The sequence below is a fragment of the Crinia signifera genome, chromosome 3 (assembly GCF_055691185.1).
Source record: "Crinia signifera chromosome 3, ASM5569118v1, whole genome shotgun sequence".
In the NCBI taxonomy this organism is placed as follows: Eukaryota; Metazoa; Chordata; class Amphibia; order Anura; family Myobatrachidae; genus Crinia; species Crinia signifera.
The window spans coordinates 299,951,158-299,971,686 of NC_139219.1; the positions used below are offsets into that span (position 1 = coordinate 299,951,158).

The window sequence follows — 20,529 nt, forward strand, 5'->3', positions numbered from 1 at the left end:
CATGTTAAAGGCTGCGTTTGAAAAATAACAGGAGCTGCTTGGCTGCTGCATTTTCACCTTCCACTTCATCACTTCGCATGGCTTAATAAACTGCCACTCTGTGCACTGGATAGAATGTTCATATATTCCAGGATAGCCTTCTCTTTGTTTGGAACCTTTAAGTGGTAATACTCCAATCATATGTGGAAAGAAACAGAAAACATGCACTACAATACTGTAAAGGATGGATTTCACAACACGATGCAAAACACAATTGTAACAAGGTGTCCTCCGACGTAGCCCATTCCTCTTACAGATGATCAAACAGATCAGCGCATGAGTGAAACAAATAAATGCTTAAAAGGGCACTGTAGTTGGACCACACATATAGGTTTCTTTAGTTTCCTTGCTGCAGCTCCAGACCCAACAATAAGACAAAAATATTTCTCCTAGTGTAATCTGGTATAATGGAGTATATCACCACCATGCTGTAAATAGAAGTATCAAAAAAGTGTTCTCCACAATAGACCCACACTTCGTTAAAAGGGTACCAGTCAATCATATCAAAGACCACCTAAATATAGGAAATGCTCTCTTGATTGCTTATTTGCATATAAAAATTTATGTTTGTGCAGCTCACATGAGTAATAAGGAAATCTAAGGTTAATTGGATCGAGCCCTTTCAGTGACCTGTGCAGAGGTGTGGCAATATGGTAGACTAACAAAGGGGAGGTTTGAGAAGATAGGAATAGGAAAGTTTTCACGGAACCCTTCAATGTTCAACGCACCCCCCCCCCCCCCCCTCATACGCCAATTCTGTTTTTTGAGCGAGGGGGAATCGGCGTATGCGGCTCCAGAAGCAGCGAGACTCGCGGCTAAATACAGCGGGTTTGCTGCATTACCCCCGGGTCTCGCTGTTTGGGGGAATCCTCGCCATCCTGTGACGGCAAGGATTTCCCCAGAACGTTGAATAGGGCGAGCGGCTGGTGAGGGGGTTAAACAGCGAGGATCGCTGGTTTTCTGCAATCCTCACTGTTTAACCCCCTCGCAGGCCGCATTGAATACCTGCCGGTGAGTGGTGACAGCGAGCAGGAAACCCTGCTCGCTGTCGCCGCTCGCCCACGGCATTGAATACCCCCCATAGACTAGATCAGCTAGGCCAAAAGCATCCATCTAGTAAAGAAAGAGAGAGAGAGAGACTGTCTCCCAATCACAGTGCAATGTCCTTCCAATGTCGTTACAATCAAAGCGAGCAAACGTCACAAGGAGGGTTACCAAACCGTGCCCTGTTCCCATCTACACTGACAAGAGCAGAACAATAAGAGAGATAACACAACAAGCAAAGATGTATAATGGGGTGCGATTTTTTTAGACAGCTTTTTTTTTTTTTAAATCACACATGCCAAATTTGTGATTTTTACCCAAAATTTGCACATGTAATAGGCTGTGAATTTTTCACTTACGATGTTTAGTGATGTGAATGTGCAGTTTATTAGTACTGGGAGTGTGCTGATTTTTAGTTAAAAAAATAAATAAAAAGTTTCCCTGACACTTGGCCAGTTACCACCCACAAATGCTAGCTTCCTGTCAAATCAACTTTGCGATCAAACCCCCCCCCCCAAAAAAAAGATTTTATGGCTGAATGCCCTCGCACAGACGTAATGTGATCGATACAAAATGCGCAGCCGATTGATCATCTACAAATTTTTAGCCATGCGATCAGGTCTGAATAACCCCTATGTGATTTTATCTCTTTTTTTTGTCACTTTTTGAAAAAAAATCCAAATCCAAAACTGTGTCTGAAAAATGACAGTTAGAAGCGGGTTGGTTGCTATCTCTACCCATTTCATCCCGCTCCAAGACTTAGTAAATAAACCCCGCTGTTTTCTGTTGAACGCTGATGAGATTTTAAAACCATCGATCCAATGCAGCAGCCTGTCTGACCTCGCGGTACATTCCAGCGTTACACCATATAACATGATGCGGCCATAACACTGCTGTGCTCTTTATTAGATGTACATGATGAACTGTTTACAGGATAGTAATAGCACTCACTCCCGTTATGTCCTCCCATCAGCGAGTCCTTCCATGAGGGAGCACTAACATCGCTGTGTGGCCCTCAGGGGGGGCAGCTAATGTCTCACACTGAATTACCCTGCCCTGTGCCATAATGATGGCAGCCAATGAGCTGTTACAGGATGCAAAGGAAGAAAGCGTTATAGTGTCACCTCTAGCTGAGCTAGCCCCTCTATTCTGCATGGGCACAGGGGGAACAGGATACAGGACACGGAACAGGGGTAACTGGCCAGTGTGTGACACACACACACACACGTTACAGGGAATGGCAAGGATGGTGCCACAAAGACACACACACTGCAGGATTTACTGTCCTCCCCTAATGCGGTCGGCCATCTGCTCTGGGCACAAGCAAAATGAGCAGCAGCAGCCCTGCGCAGATGGAGACCTTCAGAAACACACGGTGTGTGTGTGTGTGTGTGTGTGTGTGTGTGTGTGTGTGTGTATGTTTATTTAGTGCAAAATGACCAATGTAGGAGAGAGAGAGAGAGAGAGAGACTGTATACATGATTATGTATCATAACGTATCACGTGCACGCACATATACATATTTGTAGTCACCAACGTTCTGGGAGAGCCATCAGGCTGCGTCCTCAGAGTACCGGGACGGCCCATATGACTACAGCTGCTCTGTGAATCGCTAGGAGGCTGCTAGTTGCCTAAATTATTTTTACACTGAAATTATTGAAATGACGGAACAGATTACCGAAATTTGTGGTAATATCCTAATGCGGAATATTACATTTCAGGTCAAAACATACTTTCATCTATTATCCTTATGAAGGAGAGAACAAATCATAACATCTGGGGGTGTATGAATGAAAGCTTGGAGAGATAAAGTACCAATCAGCTCCTAACTGTCAATTTAGAGGATATGTTTGAAAAATGACAGATAAAGTCCCACCCAATCGACTTATTCCACTGAAATGCTCTCCAAGCTTTGATACATATGCTCCCAAGCTTCTTAATGCCCACCACAACACTTTCTAAGGCTTAAAACCAATGATAGTTGCCAATGTCTCTGTGTGTGTGTGTGTGTGTGTGTGTGTGTGTGTGTGTGTGTGTGTGTGTATTTCAGGTGATGTACTACAGACCTGCAACTTTACAATATTGTAGATACAGCACGGACTTGTGATTAGTGCAATATGTGGAGTGTAGGAAGATTCCGAGGAACAACACTGCCACCTGCTGGAAACCCAACGACAGTTACTTTAGCGCACTGCAAACAACTAAAATTCCCTACACTGGGGATGATTCGGCCCCGTTTTCGATGGTGGGGGTGTGTGCATGTGCAGACCCCCTGTGCGAACGCCTCCGGCGAGTATCACACTCATTGAGGCGTTTGCATAGGGAGGGACGAGAGGAGGGGCGGGGGGGGGGCGGGCAAGGGTTGACGCCAGTGCAATGCCCAGTGTTTTATGGGCATGGCATTGCCTGCTTGGGGTGGACGGCTGCCGTCAAAGAACCTCAGCGCCCGCCCTGTTTTTAGCCATCTCCGTCTGAAATAAGTCAGTTCAGACTCGCTTGTTCCCAAAGGGGAGAAAAATAATTTGATGGTTGAATGATTTCTCTCTCCTGCCGCATGCGAGGGGGTGTGTCCTCGTACACATCACTCTGCACGCCAGCGAGGATGCGGGCAGGGCGGCGCTGATCTGTTCGCTAGGCTGCGAGCATTTTATTATAGAATTTCTTATGAGAGGTCACCCTTGTACCTCACAGCAGACACCCACGGGCTCGTGCCCACATTAGTTCAGGTGGAACCAGAACACGTTACCCATTAGTAATATATGTACTCTGATCTCAGACATCGCTGCTGTGACCTATAGAAACATTTGTACTTTACAGATAAAATCCGCTTTTCTCCCTTATACATACACTATATTAATGTAATACTGAATGCATTGCTGGGAACACTTTGAGTGCCAACATCTCTGTGAGATGTTGAAAACATTGGCTAAAAATGCCCCAGCGTCTCTCACATTTGTTATATAAATTCAAATAAAGAATGTTGTGTAAAAATAGATAATATTTCCCATAGAAGGGACGGTACTCTTTACCTAGAAGGGCGCCCGTCGTGGTGATCGCGGGTACATTTATGTCTGGCCGCGACGCGACCGACGCGATGCCCGCGATTTCCCATTGAAACCCATGTTAAACATGGAAATCGCGTCGGTCGCGTCGCGGCCGTCCATAAATGTACCCGCGATGCCCGCGACGCGATGCACCCGATTTCCCATAGGAATCAATGTTAAATGGCCCGACCGACGCGATTTTACTGTTAAATGCCTCAATGTACCCGATTTGGCCATAGGAATCAATGTTAAATGGGCCACAGAGCCCAAATAGGCACAATTAACCCTTAAATGTCCCCCCAAATTTTTAACGCCACCCCACGATCCACGCCAACCCGAAGCGTGGCGAGCGCAGCGAGCCCGCGAGGGGCGGCGGTACGCGTCCTCCGACCTTTTCATGCCCTACTATCCACGTCGGCGTGGAGTTGAGAATAGAATAGTGTGGCGAGCGCAGCGAGCCACCGCGCCCGAAGCGTGGCGAGCACAGCGAGCCCCGCGAGGGGACGCGGATACCTTCACAGTTATACTCGTCCCCTTGCGGGCTTCACAGGTGTCCGTGGCGACGCGGACACCTGTGAAGCCCGCGAGGGGACGCGTTTACCTGTGAAGGTATCTGCGGCCGCTCGCCACGCTTCGGGCTCGGTGGCTCGCTGCGCTCGCCACACTATTCTATTCTCAACTCCACGCCGACGTGGATAGTAGGGCATGAAAAGGTCGGAGGACGCGTACCGCTGCGCTCGCCACGCTTCGGGTTGGCGTGGATCGTGGGGTGGCGTTAAAAATTTGGGGGGACATTTAAGGGTTAATTGTGGCTATTTGGGCTCTGTGGCCCATTTAACATTGATTCCTATGGCCAAATCGCGGGCATTGAGGCATTTTACATGAAAATCGCGATCAATCAGCCTTTTTAACATTGTTCCCTATGGGAAAATCGCGGTCATCGCGGGTAGCAGATTTTTATGTACCCGCGATTTACCCGCGATTTTTACCCCCGACGCCCGCGATTCCAATCGCTGGCGCCCTTCTAGGTAAAGAGTACCGAAGGGACTGATGTGAATGACATAACATTCTGTGCAATGTACTGTGTAATGTACGTACTCTATATAAAGAACTAGTAATAGATAAACGATTGCCTCTCAGTAAGAGCAGAGCCAGAAACGTCCACTAGGTGGAGACACTGTCTATGCAACTTTGTCACCTACCTTTCATAAATAGTCTTCAGCGTTGCCTGATCATGGACTCCCTCTGTCTCCTCCAGGTACAGAATCAGCCAGGAAGTTCTATACGGCCACTGCTCTGTGAGGTTTATCCAGGAGGCCAACCTGTCCCAATTAAAATTGATCTGGTTTGCTCTCAGTAACCTTCCTACAAGCGTACAGAGAAATATATAGATTAGTATATAAAATGAAGCATATGCCCAAAATACATCATTTTACACAGATCCAGCAAATCACCTGTTCATAGCCAGACAATAGAAATATGTTCACATTCAGAGATATTGGGAAAAGATTTAAAACACACGGCAGCATACCTCCCAACATTGAAGAGGCAGAAAGAGGGAGGGGGTGTGGCCTAGCAGCAAGGGGCGTGGTCTACACCCACGATGCTCCCGTGAGGCCAGGCCCCGTTTTCAATACTGTGAGCTGCTGCCCCAGCCCCTCTGGCTGCAGGCTGCAGGAATAGACGCTGTGTGCATGCGTCTATTCACGGATGACAGGGGGTACTCCCAACTGCCCCCCCCCCCCCCACTACAACATCTGTCCCACCAAGTACCATGTCCATCCCTTTTAATTAAATCTAATTTATTCTACATTTATACATTTAATCCCTCAGCCGTATTTATCAGTCATTTTTCAGCACAGCCACATCAGTGATATCTTTATTTATATGTGACTTGTAGTTTAGCAATATATTCTATGCCATTACACCTTATACTACTTTTCTAATCCAACCAACAATACGTTCTACTCCTCACCCACCCGCAGCCAGCGTCTAGTGCACCCATACCCTCTGCGGCTGTCTATCAAGTCTGACCATTGAGAAAGACCTTTTAAAGGACGAAACGCGTTTGGGACCACCACCCACCCCACCTATTGTTATTGCTATTCTTTTCAGCCTAATTTACCTTATTGTTATTTAAAATCAGTGCCAATAAAACTGTGCTTTAATTGTAGCACTAGTCTTTGGCCCTTCTTTCATCTCATCCCTCCTGCTCTCTCACCCCCATTCACCGATCATTCCAAAGCAAGGAGTGCATGCTGATTCAACTTTACCACAGGGTGAGTTACTACAAGTTTTATACTTCCACTTACCACCCACACTGATCCCTGCCATTATATCTGAGGAACGGACTCCACACCTGACGCAGACGCAAGGGGACATCACCGCCAAACTCACAGCCTCAAGTTTTACCTGATTTGATTACCCCTCTCCTCTCACTGATTACTGCTCCCAACACCCAGCCCACAGTTATTGTTCCAATACAGACTTCAAGCTTAATTACTTTGGACAATAAGACATCGACTATCCAACCGCCAGCACTCTCCTTCCCCTACCTCATCGGTCTGCGGAATGTGACAGTTAGTAATGACTACAGCTGTGCACCAAGCTAGGGGATTTGAGTAATGTGACCGTTAGTAATGACTACAGCTGTGCACCAGTTAGGTGATCGGGGGAATGTGACAGTTAGTAATGACTATAGCTGTGCACCAGCTAGGTGATCTGGGGAATGTGACAGTTAGTAATGACTACAGCTGTGCACCAGCTAGGTGATCTGGGGAATGTGACAGTTAGTAATGACTACAGCTGTGCACCAGCTAGGTGATCGGGGGAATGCGACAGTTAATAATGACTACAGCTGTGCACCAGCTAGGTGATCGGGGGAATGCGACAGTTAGTAATGACTACAACTGTGCACCAGCTAGGTGATCGGGGGAATGTGACAGTTAGTAATGACTACAGCGGTGCACCAGCTAGGTGATCTGGGGAATGAGGCAGCTAGTAATGACTACAACTGTGCACCAGCTAGGTGATCGGGGGAATGTGGCAGTTAGTAATGACTACAGCTGTGCACCAGCTAGGTGACCTGGGGAATGTGACAGTAATGACTACAGCTGTGCACCAGCTAGTGGATCTGGGGAATGTGACGGTTAGTAATGACTACAGCTGTACACCAGCTAGGTGATCTGGAGAATGTGACAGTAATGACTACAGCTGTGCACCAGCTAGGTGGTCTGGGGAATGTGGCAGTTAGTACTGACTACAGCTGTGCACCAGCTAGGTGACCTGGGGAATGTGACAGTAATGACTACAGCTGTGCACCAGCTAGGGGATCTGGGGACTGTAACGGTTAGTAATGACTACAGCTGTACACCAGCTAGGTGATCTGGGGAATGTGACAGTAATGACTACAGCTATGCACCAGCTAGGTGGTCTGGGGAATGTGGCAGTTAGTACTGACTACAGCTGTGCACCAGCTAGGTGACCTGGGGAATTTGACAGTAATGACTACAGCTGTGCACCAGCTAGGGGATCTGGGGAATGTGACGGTTAGTAATGACTACAGCTGTACACCAGCTAGGGGATCTGGGGGAATGTGGCAGTTAGTACTGACTACAGCTGTGCACCAGCTAGGTGATCTGGGGAATGTGACAGTAATGACTACAGCTGTGCACCAGCTAGGTGAGCTGAGGAATGTGACAGTAATGACTACAGCTGTGCACCAGCTAGGGGATCTGGGGAATGTGGCAGTTAGTACTGACTACAGCTGTGCACCAGCTAGGTGACCTGGGGAATGTGACAGTAATGACTACAGCTGTGCACCAGCTAGGGGATCTGGGGACTGTAACGGTTAGTAATGACTACAGCTGTACACCAGCTAGGTGATCTGGGGAATGTGACAGTAATGACTACAGCTATGCACCAGCTAGGTGGTCTGGGGAATGTGGCAGTTAGTACTGACTACAGCTGTGCACCAGCTAGGTGACCTGGGGAATGTGACAGTAATGACTACAGCTGTGCACCAGCTGGGGGATCTGGGGAATGTGACGGTTAGTAATGACTACAGCTGTACACCAGCTAGGGGATCTGGGGGAATGTGGCAGTTAGTACTGACTACAGCTGTGCACCAGCTAGGTGATCTGGGGAATGTGACAGTAATGACTACAGCTGTGCACCAGCTAGGTGAGCTGAGGAATGTGACAGTAATGACTACAGCTGTGCACCAGCTAGGGGATCTGGGGAATGTGACGGTTAGTAATGACTACAGCTGTGCACCAGCTAGGTGGTCTGGGGAATGTGACAGTAATGACTACAGCTGTGCACCAGCTAGGGGATCTGGGGAATGTGACGGTTAGTAATGACTACAGCTGTACACCAGCTAGGTGATCTGGGGAATGTGACAGTAATGACTACAGCTGTGCACCAGCTAGGTGAGCTGGGGAATGTGACAGTAATGACTACAGCTGTGCACCAGCTAGGGGATCTGGGGAATGTGACGGTTAGTAATGACTACAGCTGTGCACCAGCTAGGTGGTCTGGGGAATGTGGCAGTTAGTACTGACTACAGCTGTGCACCAGCTAGGTGGTCTGGGGAATGTGGCAGTTAGTACTGACTACAGCTGTGCACCAGCTAGGTGGTCTGGGGAATGTGGCAGTTAGTACTGACTACAGCTGTGCACCAGCTAGGGGACTTGGAAAAGATGGACCATTGGTAGGACTGGTTTGGCCAAAACATTTCTAATAAAAGATAAAGCAAAAGGAAACGGGTTGTGAGGAGGTAAAAGGGTGTGGAAGCAGCCCTGTCTCCACTGCAATGTTCTACGCATGCCTCAGCAACACCCTGTGTGCTGTATGTGAGAGGATATATTATCCTGACGTGACTTAGACACTGGATGACCTGTGTTTGGGCTAACCGTGTATGCTGGCAGTTCAACCCAAGCAGCCACTACTCTGCCACAAATAAAAACGGAAGAGCTGCGATTACCTGTAACTGAGACAATGTTTAATAATCTCCTCATGGTCTGGGGACTGATGTCACTGAACCAATCTTCTGTTACCAGCAATTTGGTAAGGTCAAACGACATTTGGCGGGTGACTGTACGCTGCATCTGCCGTCTCCTGTATGTATCCTGAAGGAATGTGAGATGGGAAGGACAGGTCAAAAAAATCGTTTAATCATCATCATCATCATCATCATCTCCTCACAGGCGTCCATGTTTTAGAGACCAGTTATTGTTTTACATAGATTTTAAGCAATATGTTGCTGAGTACAGAAGATGCATTAATAATCTACACATGACCAAGGCCCAGAAAATTCAGGTTACATTTTCAAAAGGCACAATTAGTATCTATTCCACCTGCAACTCTATACCCAATCCTGCCTGCGTTGGTTGGGCACAAGGAAACCATAGAGAGAGCCTCTATACCCAATCCTGCCTGCACTGGTTGGGCACAGAGAAACCATAGAGAGAGAGCCTCTATACCCAATCCTGCCTGCGTTGGTTGGGCACAAGGAAACCATAGAGAGAGCCTCTATACCCAATCCTGCCTGCACTGGTATAGACAGTATAAGAAACCATAGACTCTCTATACCCAATCCTGCCTGCACTGGTTGGGCACAGGGAAACCATAGAGCGAGTCTTTATACCCAACCTTGCTTGAGTCTCTATACCTGCACTGGTATAGACAGTATAAGAAACCATAGAGTCTCTATACCCAGTCCTGCCTGCACTGGTATAGACAGTATAATAATCCATAAAGTCTCTATACCCAATCCTGCCTGCATTGGTATAGACAGTATAAGAAACCATAGAGTCTCTATACCCAATCCTTCCTGCACTGGTATAGACAGTATAAGAAACCATAGAGTCTCTATACCCAGTCCTGCCTGCACTGCTTGAGTCTCTATACCTGCACTGGTATAGACAGTATAAGAAACCAGTAGGTAACGACTGTAATAAATAGCAAGAAAACTAAGGGGTTTATTTACTAAGATGGTAGTTCTATTGAAGACGGGATGTTCCCATTGGTAGATAGCTCCAGCCATCCACCAATCAGAGTACAATTTACTGTATGGAAGCAAGTGGAGAGATGGTGTATGAATGCAGAAGCATGTTCTAATTTGTTTAAAAAAAAAAAAACCTTAATGGGTGGGTCTAGGCCTACAATATTGGGTACTTCCTCATCTTTGCGGCCACTGCTTACGCCAGTTACGTTAGCCGCTACGTGAATCTCCACTGTCCCCTCCCGGGCTCGCCTCGCTTCAGGCTCGAAAAGTGATGGTGGTGTGGACCACGAAAATAATGTGGGTAACAGAGTTTTCTGAAACATACGGAGTTTGTATGTGCGCTTACTGTAGTAAACTAATTTCAGGTTAATCCAAAATTGAATCCAGATTGTTACGATGAGGAGTCGGCGAACTACATGCAAAAATCTAAGTGCTTATAAAAGTAATGGCTAATTGCGTTATCCATTTCCTCTTACCCGTCTGTTCAAGGCGGTTTTGCTGCCAAGCTTCGCGGCTTCTGCAAGACTGTGCTGCGATACCCTTCGGTCGGGATCTTCGTTGCCTCCTAGTGGAGAAAGGAAAGATACACACGGAACCCCTCAATTGCCAGTATTAAAGATTTGTGCCGAATGGAAACACAGAATTTCTCTAGCTTTACGGGTTTGTTACATAAAAACCATCACATGCAAAACTGCTAATTCTTATCTATAGACACAGTAATCTATGCTTAAACTACATTTCACTTTTATCTGTAAAGTGATACAAGTATGAAATTGATAAGCCAGAATCTTTGTAAATTGGGTTTATGCAGACTGATGGCTTGAGCACCATAACTACAATCTACCATAACAAACCTTTTGTTGTTCTGCCCCATCAAAATTAGCAAAATCTGAATGATTATTGTGCAGTGTGACATCTATGTGTATCACCAAATAACAGCAATGACTTACTTTTAGCATTCCAGTTTTCATTGCTTTCTGGTTTAAAAGTTTCTGAATAAGGTATCCTGTGCCTTTAAGTCAGGCAGTGGACAGATCTGACTGACTGATCTGCAATGTACTAACCAGCCCTTTGCAGTTTCACAAACAGACGCCAATATTTTTTAAATGACTCACATTACAATGCAACTGCTGGCAACGAGCATGTAGGTAAAAAGAATTCTGTATGTATAGGGTAGAAGCCTCACTGTGGGGCATCATTTGTAAAGGGAATTTATCTTGTACATGGCATAATGTGCACTGGGCATTACGGGTTGTGTGGCATAATACCGTTCGCATTGCACACGAGCTAGAGGAATTACCGACTGAAAAAATCTATGGATTGTAAACACAATGGAGCCGGCATTACTGGGCGGAAACTTGCAGTTTTTTGGGTGTGTGTGGCAGAAAAAAACATACGCGCCCAGGCGTTTATGGGTTGGGTCTCCGACGTCCGCGCTGACCACTTCTAGCCTACTCGTGGATTCATAGACCCACATGGATCTGCGAATCCATAGTGATTTATATGAGGCATTCACAAACTTGCACTGGCCATTTTATCTTCCTGTCTGAACAAATAAAAGGGAGCCCATACAAACTCTGCACAGATGATACAGGAGAGTACAGGTAAACAAGGTTTTATTCTGAGAAAAGCACTTACCGGCATTATCCAGGCCTGGCACATCTCCGTTGGTAGAGGATACCACGCACATCTTCTTGGCACTGCTTAGGCCGCGGCTGTTCAGGAAGACCGGCAGGTGCACAATATTACGCATGTAATCATGTCCATTGATGTTGGAGTCTCTCAGAACGCTATTCAGGTTTTGGTTAATGGCCTTAATAATAATGTGTGGGTCACTGGCAAAGATTGCTATGAACGGACCCTTGGAAAACAAAACGCGAACCTTGGAAGAAAAAAACAGATGAATACAAGTTAAGATACTGTAATGTTCGTATATTTCAGCTGAAAGGACTCTGATACACAAGGCAAGTCCTATATTGCCCCCCGATGCTTAATCTCTGGCGGCGACCCTTACACTGCACTCATCTGTGACATAAGGGGTGGCCGTATACAGCCAGTGTTGGGCGTCTTCCCTGCTCTGCCCCAAACTGAGAGAACACTAGGAGACTGGCACAGAAGGTACGATGTAAAACATCCTTAGCACAAATAGGACGTGTGCTCTTTAATGCAATAAATACATTTTCATGTGTTAAACAATTATAGTGGTAATGGGAAAATTATATTTAATAGATTCATTGTCAGCAATGACACAAAGGTGAACGGCAGAACCTGTGTTATTCGTTCATTAACATGCCATTATAGTAATAGAGGCAATTTGTGTAAATCAGGTCCAACAAGAGTTGTTTCAGCAATAAATTGGTGATTAATTCCCACTATTTGCCCCAACAAGTGCAGCAACAGCAAAACGACGTACTCCCGGGAAGAGCAGAGCGAACGCTGGTGGCAGAGTCCTAGAAAACAAGCGCGCAATGGCAGACGTCAGGTAGGATGTTGCTATGGGAAACCAATCAGATACTACCATCTTCTAGAAGGTGCTCAATAAATAAGTGGTAGATTCTGATTGGTTGCCAATAGCAACATGCCATGTGAAATGGAACCCCCATCTTATGCTGGGTACGCACCAGGACGATGAACATCGCGAGCAGGTCATAAGACGATCGTACAACCCGCTCACAATGGGGTGGAGCCTACGACCCGCTCAGGAAATGCATCCGATCTGATCCGATCCGATCACGACCCGCACCCACTTGTATGGTCATTTTTCAGATCCTACCTGCTGCAGGTAGGATCTGAGAAACAACCCAACGACCCGCGGGGCCGCGCATCGGATCGGATCAGAAATGCACAGAAATGGCCCAAAACATGCCCAATTTACATACAATCGGACGAGATTATATCTAAATTGTCTCATTTTGGGCCAAATCGTTGTGGTGTGTATCCCACATTAGTAAATTTCCCCCATACAATCTGATGGGATGTTGCCCATAGCAACCAGAGTCTATGTATTATCTGATAAAAGGTTCTGAATAAATTAAAGTAGAATCTGATTGGTTGCTTCAATAGAACTCACATCCCAAATTTACCCAATTGAAAGGCTCCTAACATGAGAAACCAATTAGTCAAAAGTCCATTACCTGAGAAAAGAACCAAGGAGTTCCATCATTGTGGGTGGTGCATTGTTTGCCCCCCCTCTCCACAAACACAAACACACACACTTAACATACAGGGGATTCGGTATGAAAAGCCGGAATCCCGACCGCCGAAATGCTGACCGGGGGGGGGGGGCGTGTATTTCCCCCCTCTCAGCAGGCCCACACTATTTTATTCTCCCTCTGTGGGTGTCGTGGACACCCATAGAGAGACAAAGTGCCGGCATTGCGGCGGTCGGGATTCCGGCGTCGGTATTTCGTCCGTCAGGATTCCGACCGCCGGCATATTGACCGTATCCCCATACAGGTCATTACATGCAATAACTATTACGTTTATTTGAATGTATGTGTGGTCTTCAATATATAGGTAAAACCTCAAGGAAACTAAGGGAAGGTGGTCGAACATCAAACAGCGAATGATCATTCGCTCAAAAATCACAACATTCCGGGTGGAAGTGCCATGCACTCCATTAGGTGGAACAAATGACTGCTTCCAAACACTTATTTCAGTTGTTGCTTTTTTTTTGGGGGGGGGGGGGGATCTTATTTACATGTTTAGGTCTGGTTTCCAATATTGATGCCGCATCATTAACCAAACAACTGTTAATAAGGTCATAGTAGAGGTTTTTTATGCATGTATAAATCAAATCCCATCCCCTGTGACAGGAAGTGGGCGGGACAATGGACTATAAACGGTTCATAAATACATAGGCACACCCTGATAAAAATGTCATAGTTAAAACACGTTGGTGTGGATTTGCCACATGAGAGGGGAACGCTGAACGGAAGGAGGAGACATTGCTTTATAAAGGTAGCATTACAATTAACCCATTAATGTTCATCAGTGCCAGTAAATCTTAAAGGTTTTGGACTATGGCATGTCCCCTTTTACATTTTGTATCAAGCATGGCTAAACTGTGGCCCTCCATTTGTTGTGAAACTACACGTCCCAGCATGCCTTGCCATAGTTTTATCATTCCCTAATAGCAAAACTGTGGCAAGGCATGATGGGATTGTAGCTTCACAACAGCTGGAGGGCCATCGTTTGGCCATGCCTGTCTTAAGTAAGCTTGCGAGCAGGGCCCTCCCACCTCTATGTCGGTTTGTTTCTACACAGTTTGTTTAATCACTATTTCCAATTGTAAAGCGCAACGGAATCTGCTGCGCTATATAAGACGCTCTAGCGAAATCTGCTGTGCTATATAAGACGCTGTAGCGGAATCTGCTGCACTATATAAGACGCTCTAGCGAAATCTGCTGTGCTATATAAGACGCTGTAGCGGAATCTGCTGCGCTATATAAGACGCTGTAGCGGAATCTGCTGCGCTATATAACAAACTGTAACGGAAACTGCTGTGTTATATAAGACACTGTAATTATGGATTGTTACTGACTTTCCCATCCCCACGGGATGTAAACTGGGATGTAAGAGACCTGTTTTTAAAGGAACCAGACTGACTCATTTGCAGGAATCGATTAGGCCATCAACCATGAATAGATAGAGCCAGTAGAGAATACATACTGTATCCAACATATGGAGAACTTTGTCCTGCTCACAGGCGTCCAGCCCATCAATGATCACCACCAGCCTTGTTTGGTTCTGTGTAAAGCCATCTATGGTCTTTGCCATTTTAGCCATCAGTTCCACTTCGCACTTCAGAACCTGGAACAGAAGAGGTTATACAACTGACAAATTCTGAAAGTGTCGGAGGTATGCAACTACAAGCCCTAGCTTCTGACAGTGTGGCATGCTGGTTCTTGTAGTGTCACCATGGCTAGCCAAAGGCTGTATGTTCTAGGTAGCACACAAGTTTTACCTTCATGAACCCCTCGCTCTTCAACCTGTGTAGTCTGGAGGCCGCACTGTGCAGACGCTTCCGCTGGGAGTTCAATATGGAATCCATGACCTGCCACCACGTGAGACAATTCAGGACTAACACCAGTCCAACCACGCAGGCCACGGCTATCAGGATAGAGTTCACCGTCATGTTCTTGGCGTCCACTTTAAAGACTGCCAGTAAGATGACACCAGTGAAGATGCACGTCATGATGAAGATGAAGATGACAAACGATGGGAGACAACAGGTCTTCTTCCATTTCTTTTTCCCTTTGAGAAATAAAAGGATACGGTTACAGTACAGGACAAAAACAGTATTTCTAGGGAATTCCTTGGGGAACGCACTGAATAAGACGAAATGATCATTTGCACACACTTTACATGCTCTGTTACTATACCTTTATGTAGGGACATATTATAGTACGTACACATTACAGTAAGTGCGCCGGGTACCCATGGCTACAAACCAGGCCCTATTATTTTAGTACTAGTGTACTAGCATCACATGGGAGCCTACAGCAGTCCAGCTAAGCTCTGTCCCACATACACAAAGCACATATGCGTTATATACCATAAGGCAGTGGTTCCCAAACTAAGCTATCAGCATTTTACTTGCAGCACCCCAAGGCCAAAAGGTTTATTCTGAAAATATTGTGAATTACAGTAAGCAAATTATAGTTACATGAAATTACATAAAATTGACCATAAACCAGTAAGTTCCCCACACGCCTGGTTTGAGATCTTCTGCCCCAAAGAAGAATTTTATCTATATGGATTTATTTCTTTAGTGTATTTCATACACTTTGCACTGTGCTGATAACCTATGCATAGCATCCTCTAGTGGACACATAGTGCCATTACAGTGACAGCTAGAGGTTCACATTAAAGTGAACCCACTGACCACACAGATGAGCAGAGATAAATCCCCCATGTGGCAACTTTCCACATCCCTCTGCTCCCTAGTCAACCAATACAAATCACTTTGCCATGAATTCTGTCAATTATCCTTTACCTTTAAACTAGGTTGTTCTTTTTTTCTAGGTCATATGTTCTAAAACTCACAATGTCCCCTCACATTAATGAAATCATTAGCTCAACATGTGGATCTTTTAAACTGTGTCAGCCAGTAAGAAGTGGAAAACGTGACTCGTTCGGGGAACTGAGCAGGAGTGTGTTGTTGAGCCACAAAACAAGCAGTTTGGTCTGTGGCTCAACAGTGGAGACGCAGACTGTGGAGCGGCAGTTCCGTTGTTGCCACAGGTTCAAGACTCGGAGGTGGAGTGAAGCGGATGGTGCCTTCTCCCTTTCCGGCACATGCCGGGCTGATTGATGCATGGTGCAGTGTATCGTCAGCAGCAGGCAGTCAGAGGGGAGACAAGACGGTGTGCAGTCGGCTCTAATCGGTAAGCCCCATATAAACTGCCATCGAACGCTGTTGTGCACTAGGGGTCCAATTTACAGGGAGACAGGCCTCCAAAGCTTGTGGAACTACAAGTACATTAATACAAACGGAACAGTACAAATTGCATAATTTAATCCCATATCCATAAGGCTACAGAATGGAGATCGATGTTTCTCACCATACAGTATAAATCAATTTCATTTGGATACAAAATAAAATGTAATGGACAATATTGTGTCATTACACTAGAAGGATGCTGCTTGTGAGTATATCTGGACACGCTCATAAAGTATTAAGGATTGGAGGAATTTGTTTTATGGGATTTGTTTTAATAACATAATTGAAATTTTATAAGAAATGTTATATATACTGATAGATGCGTTCTCTGTGAATACCCCATTAAGACTGGTGGTTCTACTACCAAACACAGCACAAATATCAGAGCCTGTGCCTCACATGGCCCACACTAAGGTGGCAGCGGCAGGTTTGGACAAAACCAGAAAAATAATGGGCTGGTGGTGAACGGTGGATGATGCCCCTCAGTGCCACCTGGGACTAGTCAAAAGTGAGGACTATAAAGACATGGTTTTAGGAGTTCAGTGTGGAAGAACGTGACTGGCTCGCACAGAGCCCTGACCTCAACCCCATTCATCACTTTTGGGATCAACTCAAATGGAGATTTTGAGCCAGGCCTTCTGGTCCAACATCAGTGCGTGATCTCATAACTGCTCTACAGAATGAATGGCCACAGAAACTCGCCAACATCTTCTAAAAAGCCTTCCAAGAGGAGTGGAGCCTGTTCTAGCTGCAAAGGGTGACCAACTCCATAGTAACATATATGTATAGAACACCGTCCTTGTGGGTGGAATGGTCAGACATCTGTATACTTTAATCCATATAGTGTATTACAGATATCAGTGGTCATACAGCACGGGTAGAATGTTGGGGAAGGCTGGCGATACATGTAAACCCTCTCAGCCACACTACGACAGTACCTTGCGTTTCCTCTGTTTTGAACACCCTGAAGAGTCGAGTTGCTAAAAAGCCGAACTCCCTCTCACAGGCATCGGACAGGGTGGCAATCATTTCCGCCATGGATGTCTCGCCCCCAACGCTGGACAGTCTATTGTAGTCTGTGAAAAGGAACCTGAGGGGGCACAGAGCAAAACAGACTTAACAAGCAGCCAAGATAGTACAGTGCAATGGGTGCATTGGGCGCACTGAATTCGCTTAAAAGTGCTCGCATCTCTAAAGGGTTCGGCCCAGCAAAGGGTGCAAGATCGGCTTAATTTGTGTGCCAGTGTTTAAATGGCACCTTGCGTCCTTCAGCGCCAATCAGATCGACCCCTTTTAATGCCAAGTGAAAATGTCAAAATTGGCAAGCAAAATGTTTCATCATAATGACCTGTAATGTTACCTTATATAGGAAATATCTTTTTTCACGCAACATTTTTTATTTGAATTTATATACCAAATGTGAGCGACGGTGGCATTTTTAGCATATATTTTGAACATCTCTCTCAGTTGATGTTGGCACTCAAAGGGTTAATAAAGGTCAGGATAGAAGATATAGGAGACATAGTATTGCATGCGATTCATTGTATGTAAAAATGGCACATCAAGTGCCAGATCGCATGCGAGCCTCCCGGGGGACCTGCCGGGGGGCTTTCAAGGGCAAACTGGTCTGACTTGTCGTTAGGACAAATCGGACCAGTGTATGGGGGCCTTTACACCTACCAGGTAAAAACTGAGATTCTTACCTGACTGGCAATGCCTTGGTGGTCTGCTCTGGGAGCTCCGGAGGGTTCACAAACATTAATTTCAGCAGTAGCTCCAGGTACCCGATATGTCGTGCCAGTCTTGTGCTCAGCACCCAGGCCCAGTTCCAATTCTCCCCCTCCCGTCGTCCACCAAAGTACACCACAGCTGTAGACAGAAGTACAATTTGAAACCGGAGCTCAAACAAAACAAAACGGTGGCATCTCACATATGTTTCTTTCAGTTACATGCAGAATAGTCCTTAATGAGAGTACCCTGCTAATGGGAACAGGCCTTTCTTGGTAAAGCAAGCTGCTCTCCTATGAAACGCGTCAGTTATTACTGAAAAAGATTTTAATTTTGGAGGAATGCAAATACAAGTACATCCTGTTTTATAGAACTGCGCATTTATTTATTTATTAACAGTTTCTTATATAGCGCACACATATTCTGCAGAACATTCACATCAGTCCCTGCCCCAGTGGAGCTTACAATCTATATTCCCTACCACATGTACACACACACAGACATTCTAGGGCAGGCATGTCCAAACTGTGGCCCTCCAGTTGTTGTGAAACTACACATTACAGCATGCCTTGCCATAGTTCTTGCATTGCCTAATGGCAAAACTGTGGCAAGGCATGATGGGACTTGTAGTTTCACAACAGCTGAAGGGCCATAGTTTGGACATGCCTGTTCTAGGGTTAATTTGTTAGGAGCCAGTTAGCCTACCTGTATATTTTTGAATTGTGGGAGGAAACCGGAGTACCCGGAGAAAACCCACGCAAGCACGGGGAGAATATACAAACACTGCACAGTTAGAGCGATGGTGGGAATGGAACCCATGACCTCAGTGCTGTGAGGAAGTAATGCTAACCATTACACCATCCGTATCTATATGTTTGTAGAATAAACTAATTTTTTTACCAGTATTAAGAACTTAAATAAGAAAATTATTGGACAAGAGACCATTTATCTAACAACTCTTTTTGCGAAGTTGTGCTGGTTATACATAAGACATTTTTAGCAAATAAAACTGTAAATCACAAAGGATTTGTTCCACTACCAAGAAAAATGCCATTCCAATATTGTAAATAAAAAAAATAAAAAATTGTGGCCAGAATCTTGCTTCCTAAAAAAATATCACATTACCCATAATTCTGTGTACACATGGTACAATTTGACATTCGATTTTGACTATATAGTCAAAATCGTATCGGGATCACATAGACATCGTATGGAGATAGAACATGTTTTTGAGCTTTCCCTCCCGATTCGATGCCGATGCGCGCTCCCGTTCAGCGGAAATCGAAAAGCCAAATAGACAGTGCAGCAATGACTATAGAATGCAAGCGGAATGTAGATAGTATGAATTGTATATAAATAGTACAGAGTTAGCAAAGAATGCATAGCAATCGCATCTGAAGTCAAATAGCAAAGGAATCTCATCATGTGTACACCCCATTAAAGTGTGTAGTACCATACCTCCCAACAGGACCCATTCCAGGAGAACAAAATGCACTGCTCCTGGACTTCCTTGCAGTTGCAGAGGTGGGACTGAACCACTGTCGCAAATTCAAATAGGGGAGCTACACCGGCCAGTGAGTCCAGGCTGTGGTGTTTGAGGTGTCAGTTGGTGGGGCTCCCCTATCTGAATATTGGACTGTGCTGCAGCCCTGTAACTCTGCAACTGCCACTGGCATGGATGTCCAGAACCAGAGCATCTTGTCCCTCCTGGAATGGGTCATGTTGGGAGGTATGTAGTACTGATGGTTTGCCATTTTCCGGACATGTCATGGACCAGAGGAACTGATCAGGAACACTACTACTTATGCTGCAGGAGTTCGAGAGAAGCCATCCTGTCCACTGCAACCTGCTGAAGGCAATCTGTCCACCAAACATTACTAAAAATTGGTCTCTGAAAAGCCCCTCTGGCCTGATAAAGGCTTAACATTGACAAAAGACTTAAGTGTAATGTGCGACATGCTTCTTTTCCTTCTTTTTTTTTTAAATGAGCACTTAATGGTTGTACATATATGTTCAGCATTACAGCCCCACTAGTCACTTACTGAAGAATATGTAGAGGACAGCCAATAAACTGAGTGACACCGATATCCCCAGCTTAACATCCACGGTGAACGATAGCAGCAGCCCGAGAGTGCTGCACATCAACAGGATGAGAAAGACAATGAGCCAGGAGAACTGGAAGAGGGGTTCGATCTGCTGCCCGGCAAACGTCTTCATCTCAT

General features: G+C 45.6%; 1 protein-coding gene across 4 annotated transcripts in view; it reads right to left on the reverse strand.

Annotated features, from left to right (window-relative positions):
* KIDINS220 (kinase D interacting substrate 220) overlaps positions 1-20,529 on the reverse strand; it is a 104,908-nt gene that overhangs the window by 47,220 nt on the left and 37,159 nt on the right. For all 4 annotated transcript variants that reach the window (XM_083178523.1, XM_083178521.1, XM_083178522.1 and 1 more), the window contains exons 14-22: positions 20,350-20,529; positions 18,283-18,448; positions 17,518-17,669; positions 15,101-15,390; positions 14,806-14,946; positions 11,773-12,016; positions 10,611-10,699; positions 9,112-9,256; positions 5,330-5,492 (exon numbers count right to left, since the gene is read on the reverse strand). In XM_083178523.1, the coding sequence (XP_083034649.1) occupies positions 5,330-5,492; positions 9,112-9,256; positions 10,611-10,699; positions 11,773-12,016; positions 14,806-14,946; positions 15,101-15,390; positions 17,518-17,669; positions 18,283-18,448; positions 20,350-20,529 (1,570 nt within the window). The remainder of the gene's footprint in view (positions 1-5,329; positions 5,493-9,111; positions 9,257-10,610; positions 10,700-11,772; positions 12,017-14,805; positions 14,947-15,100; positions 15,391-17,517; positions 17,670-18,282; positions 18,449-20,349) is intronic.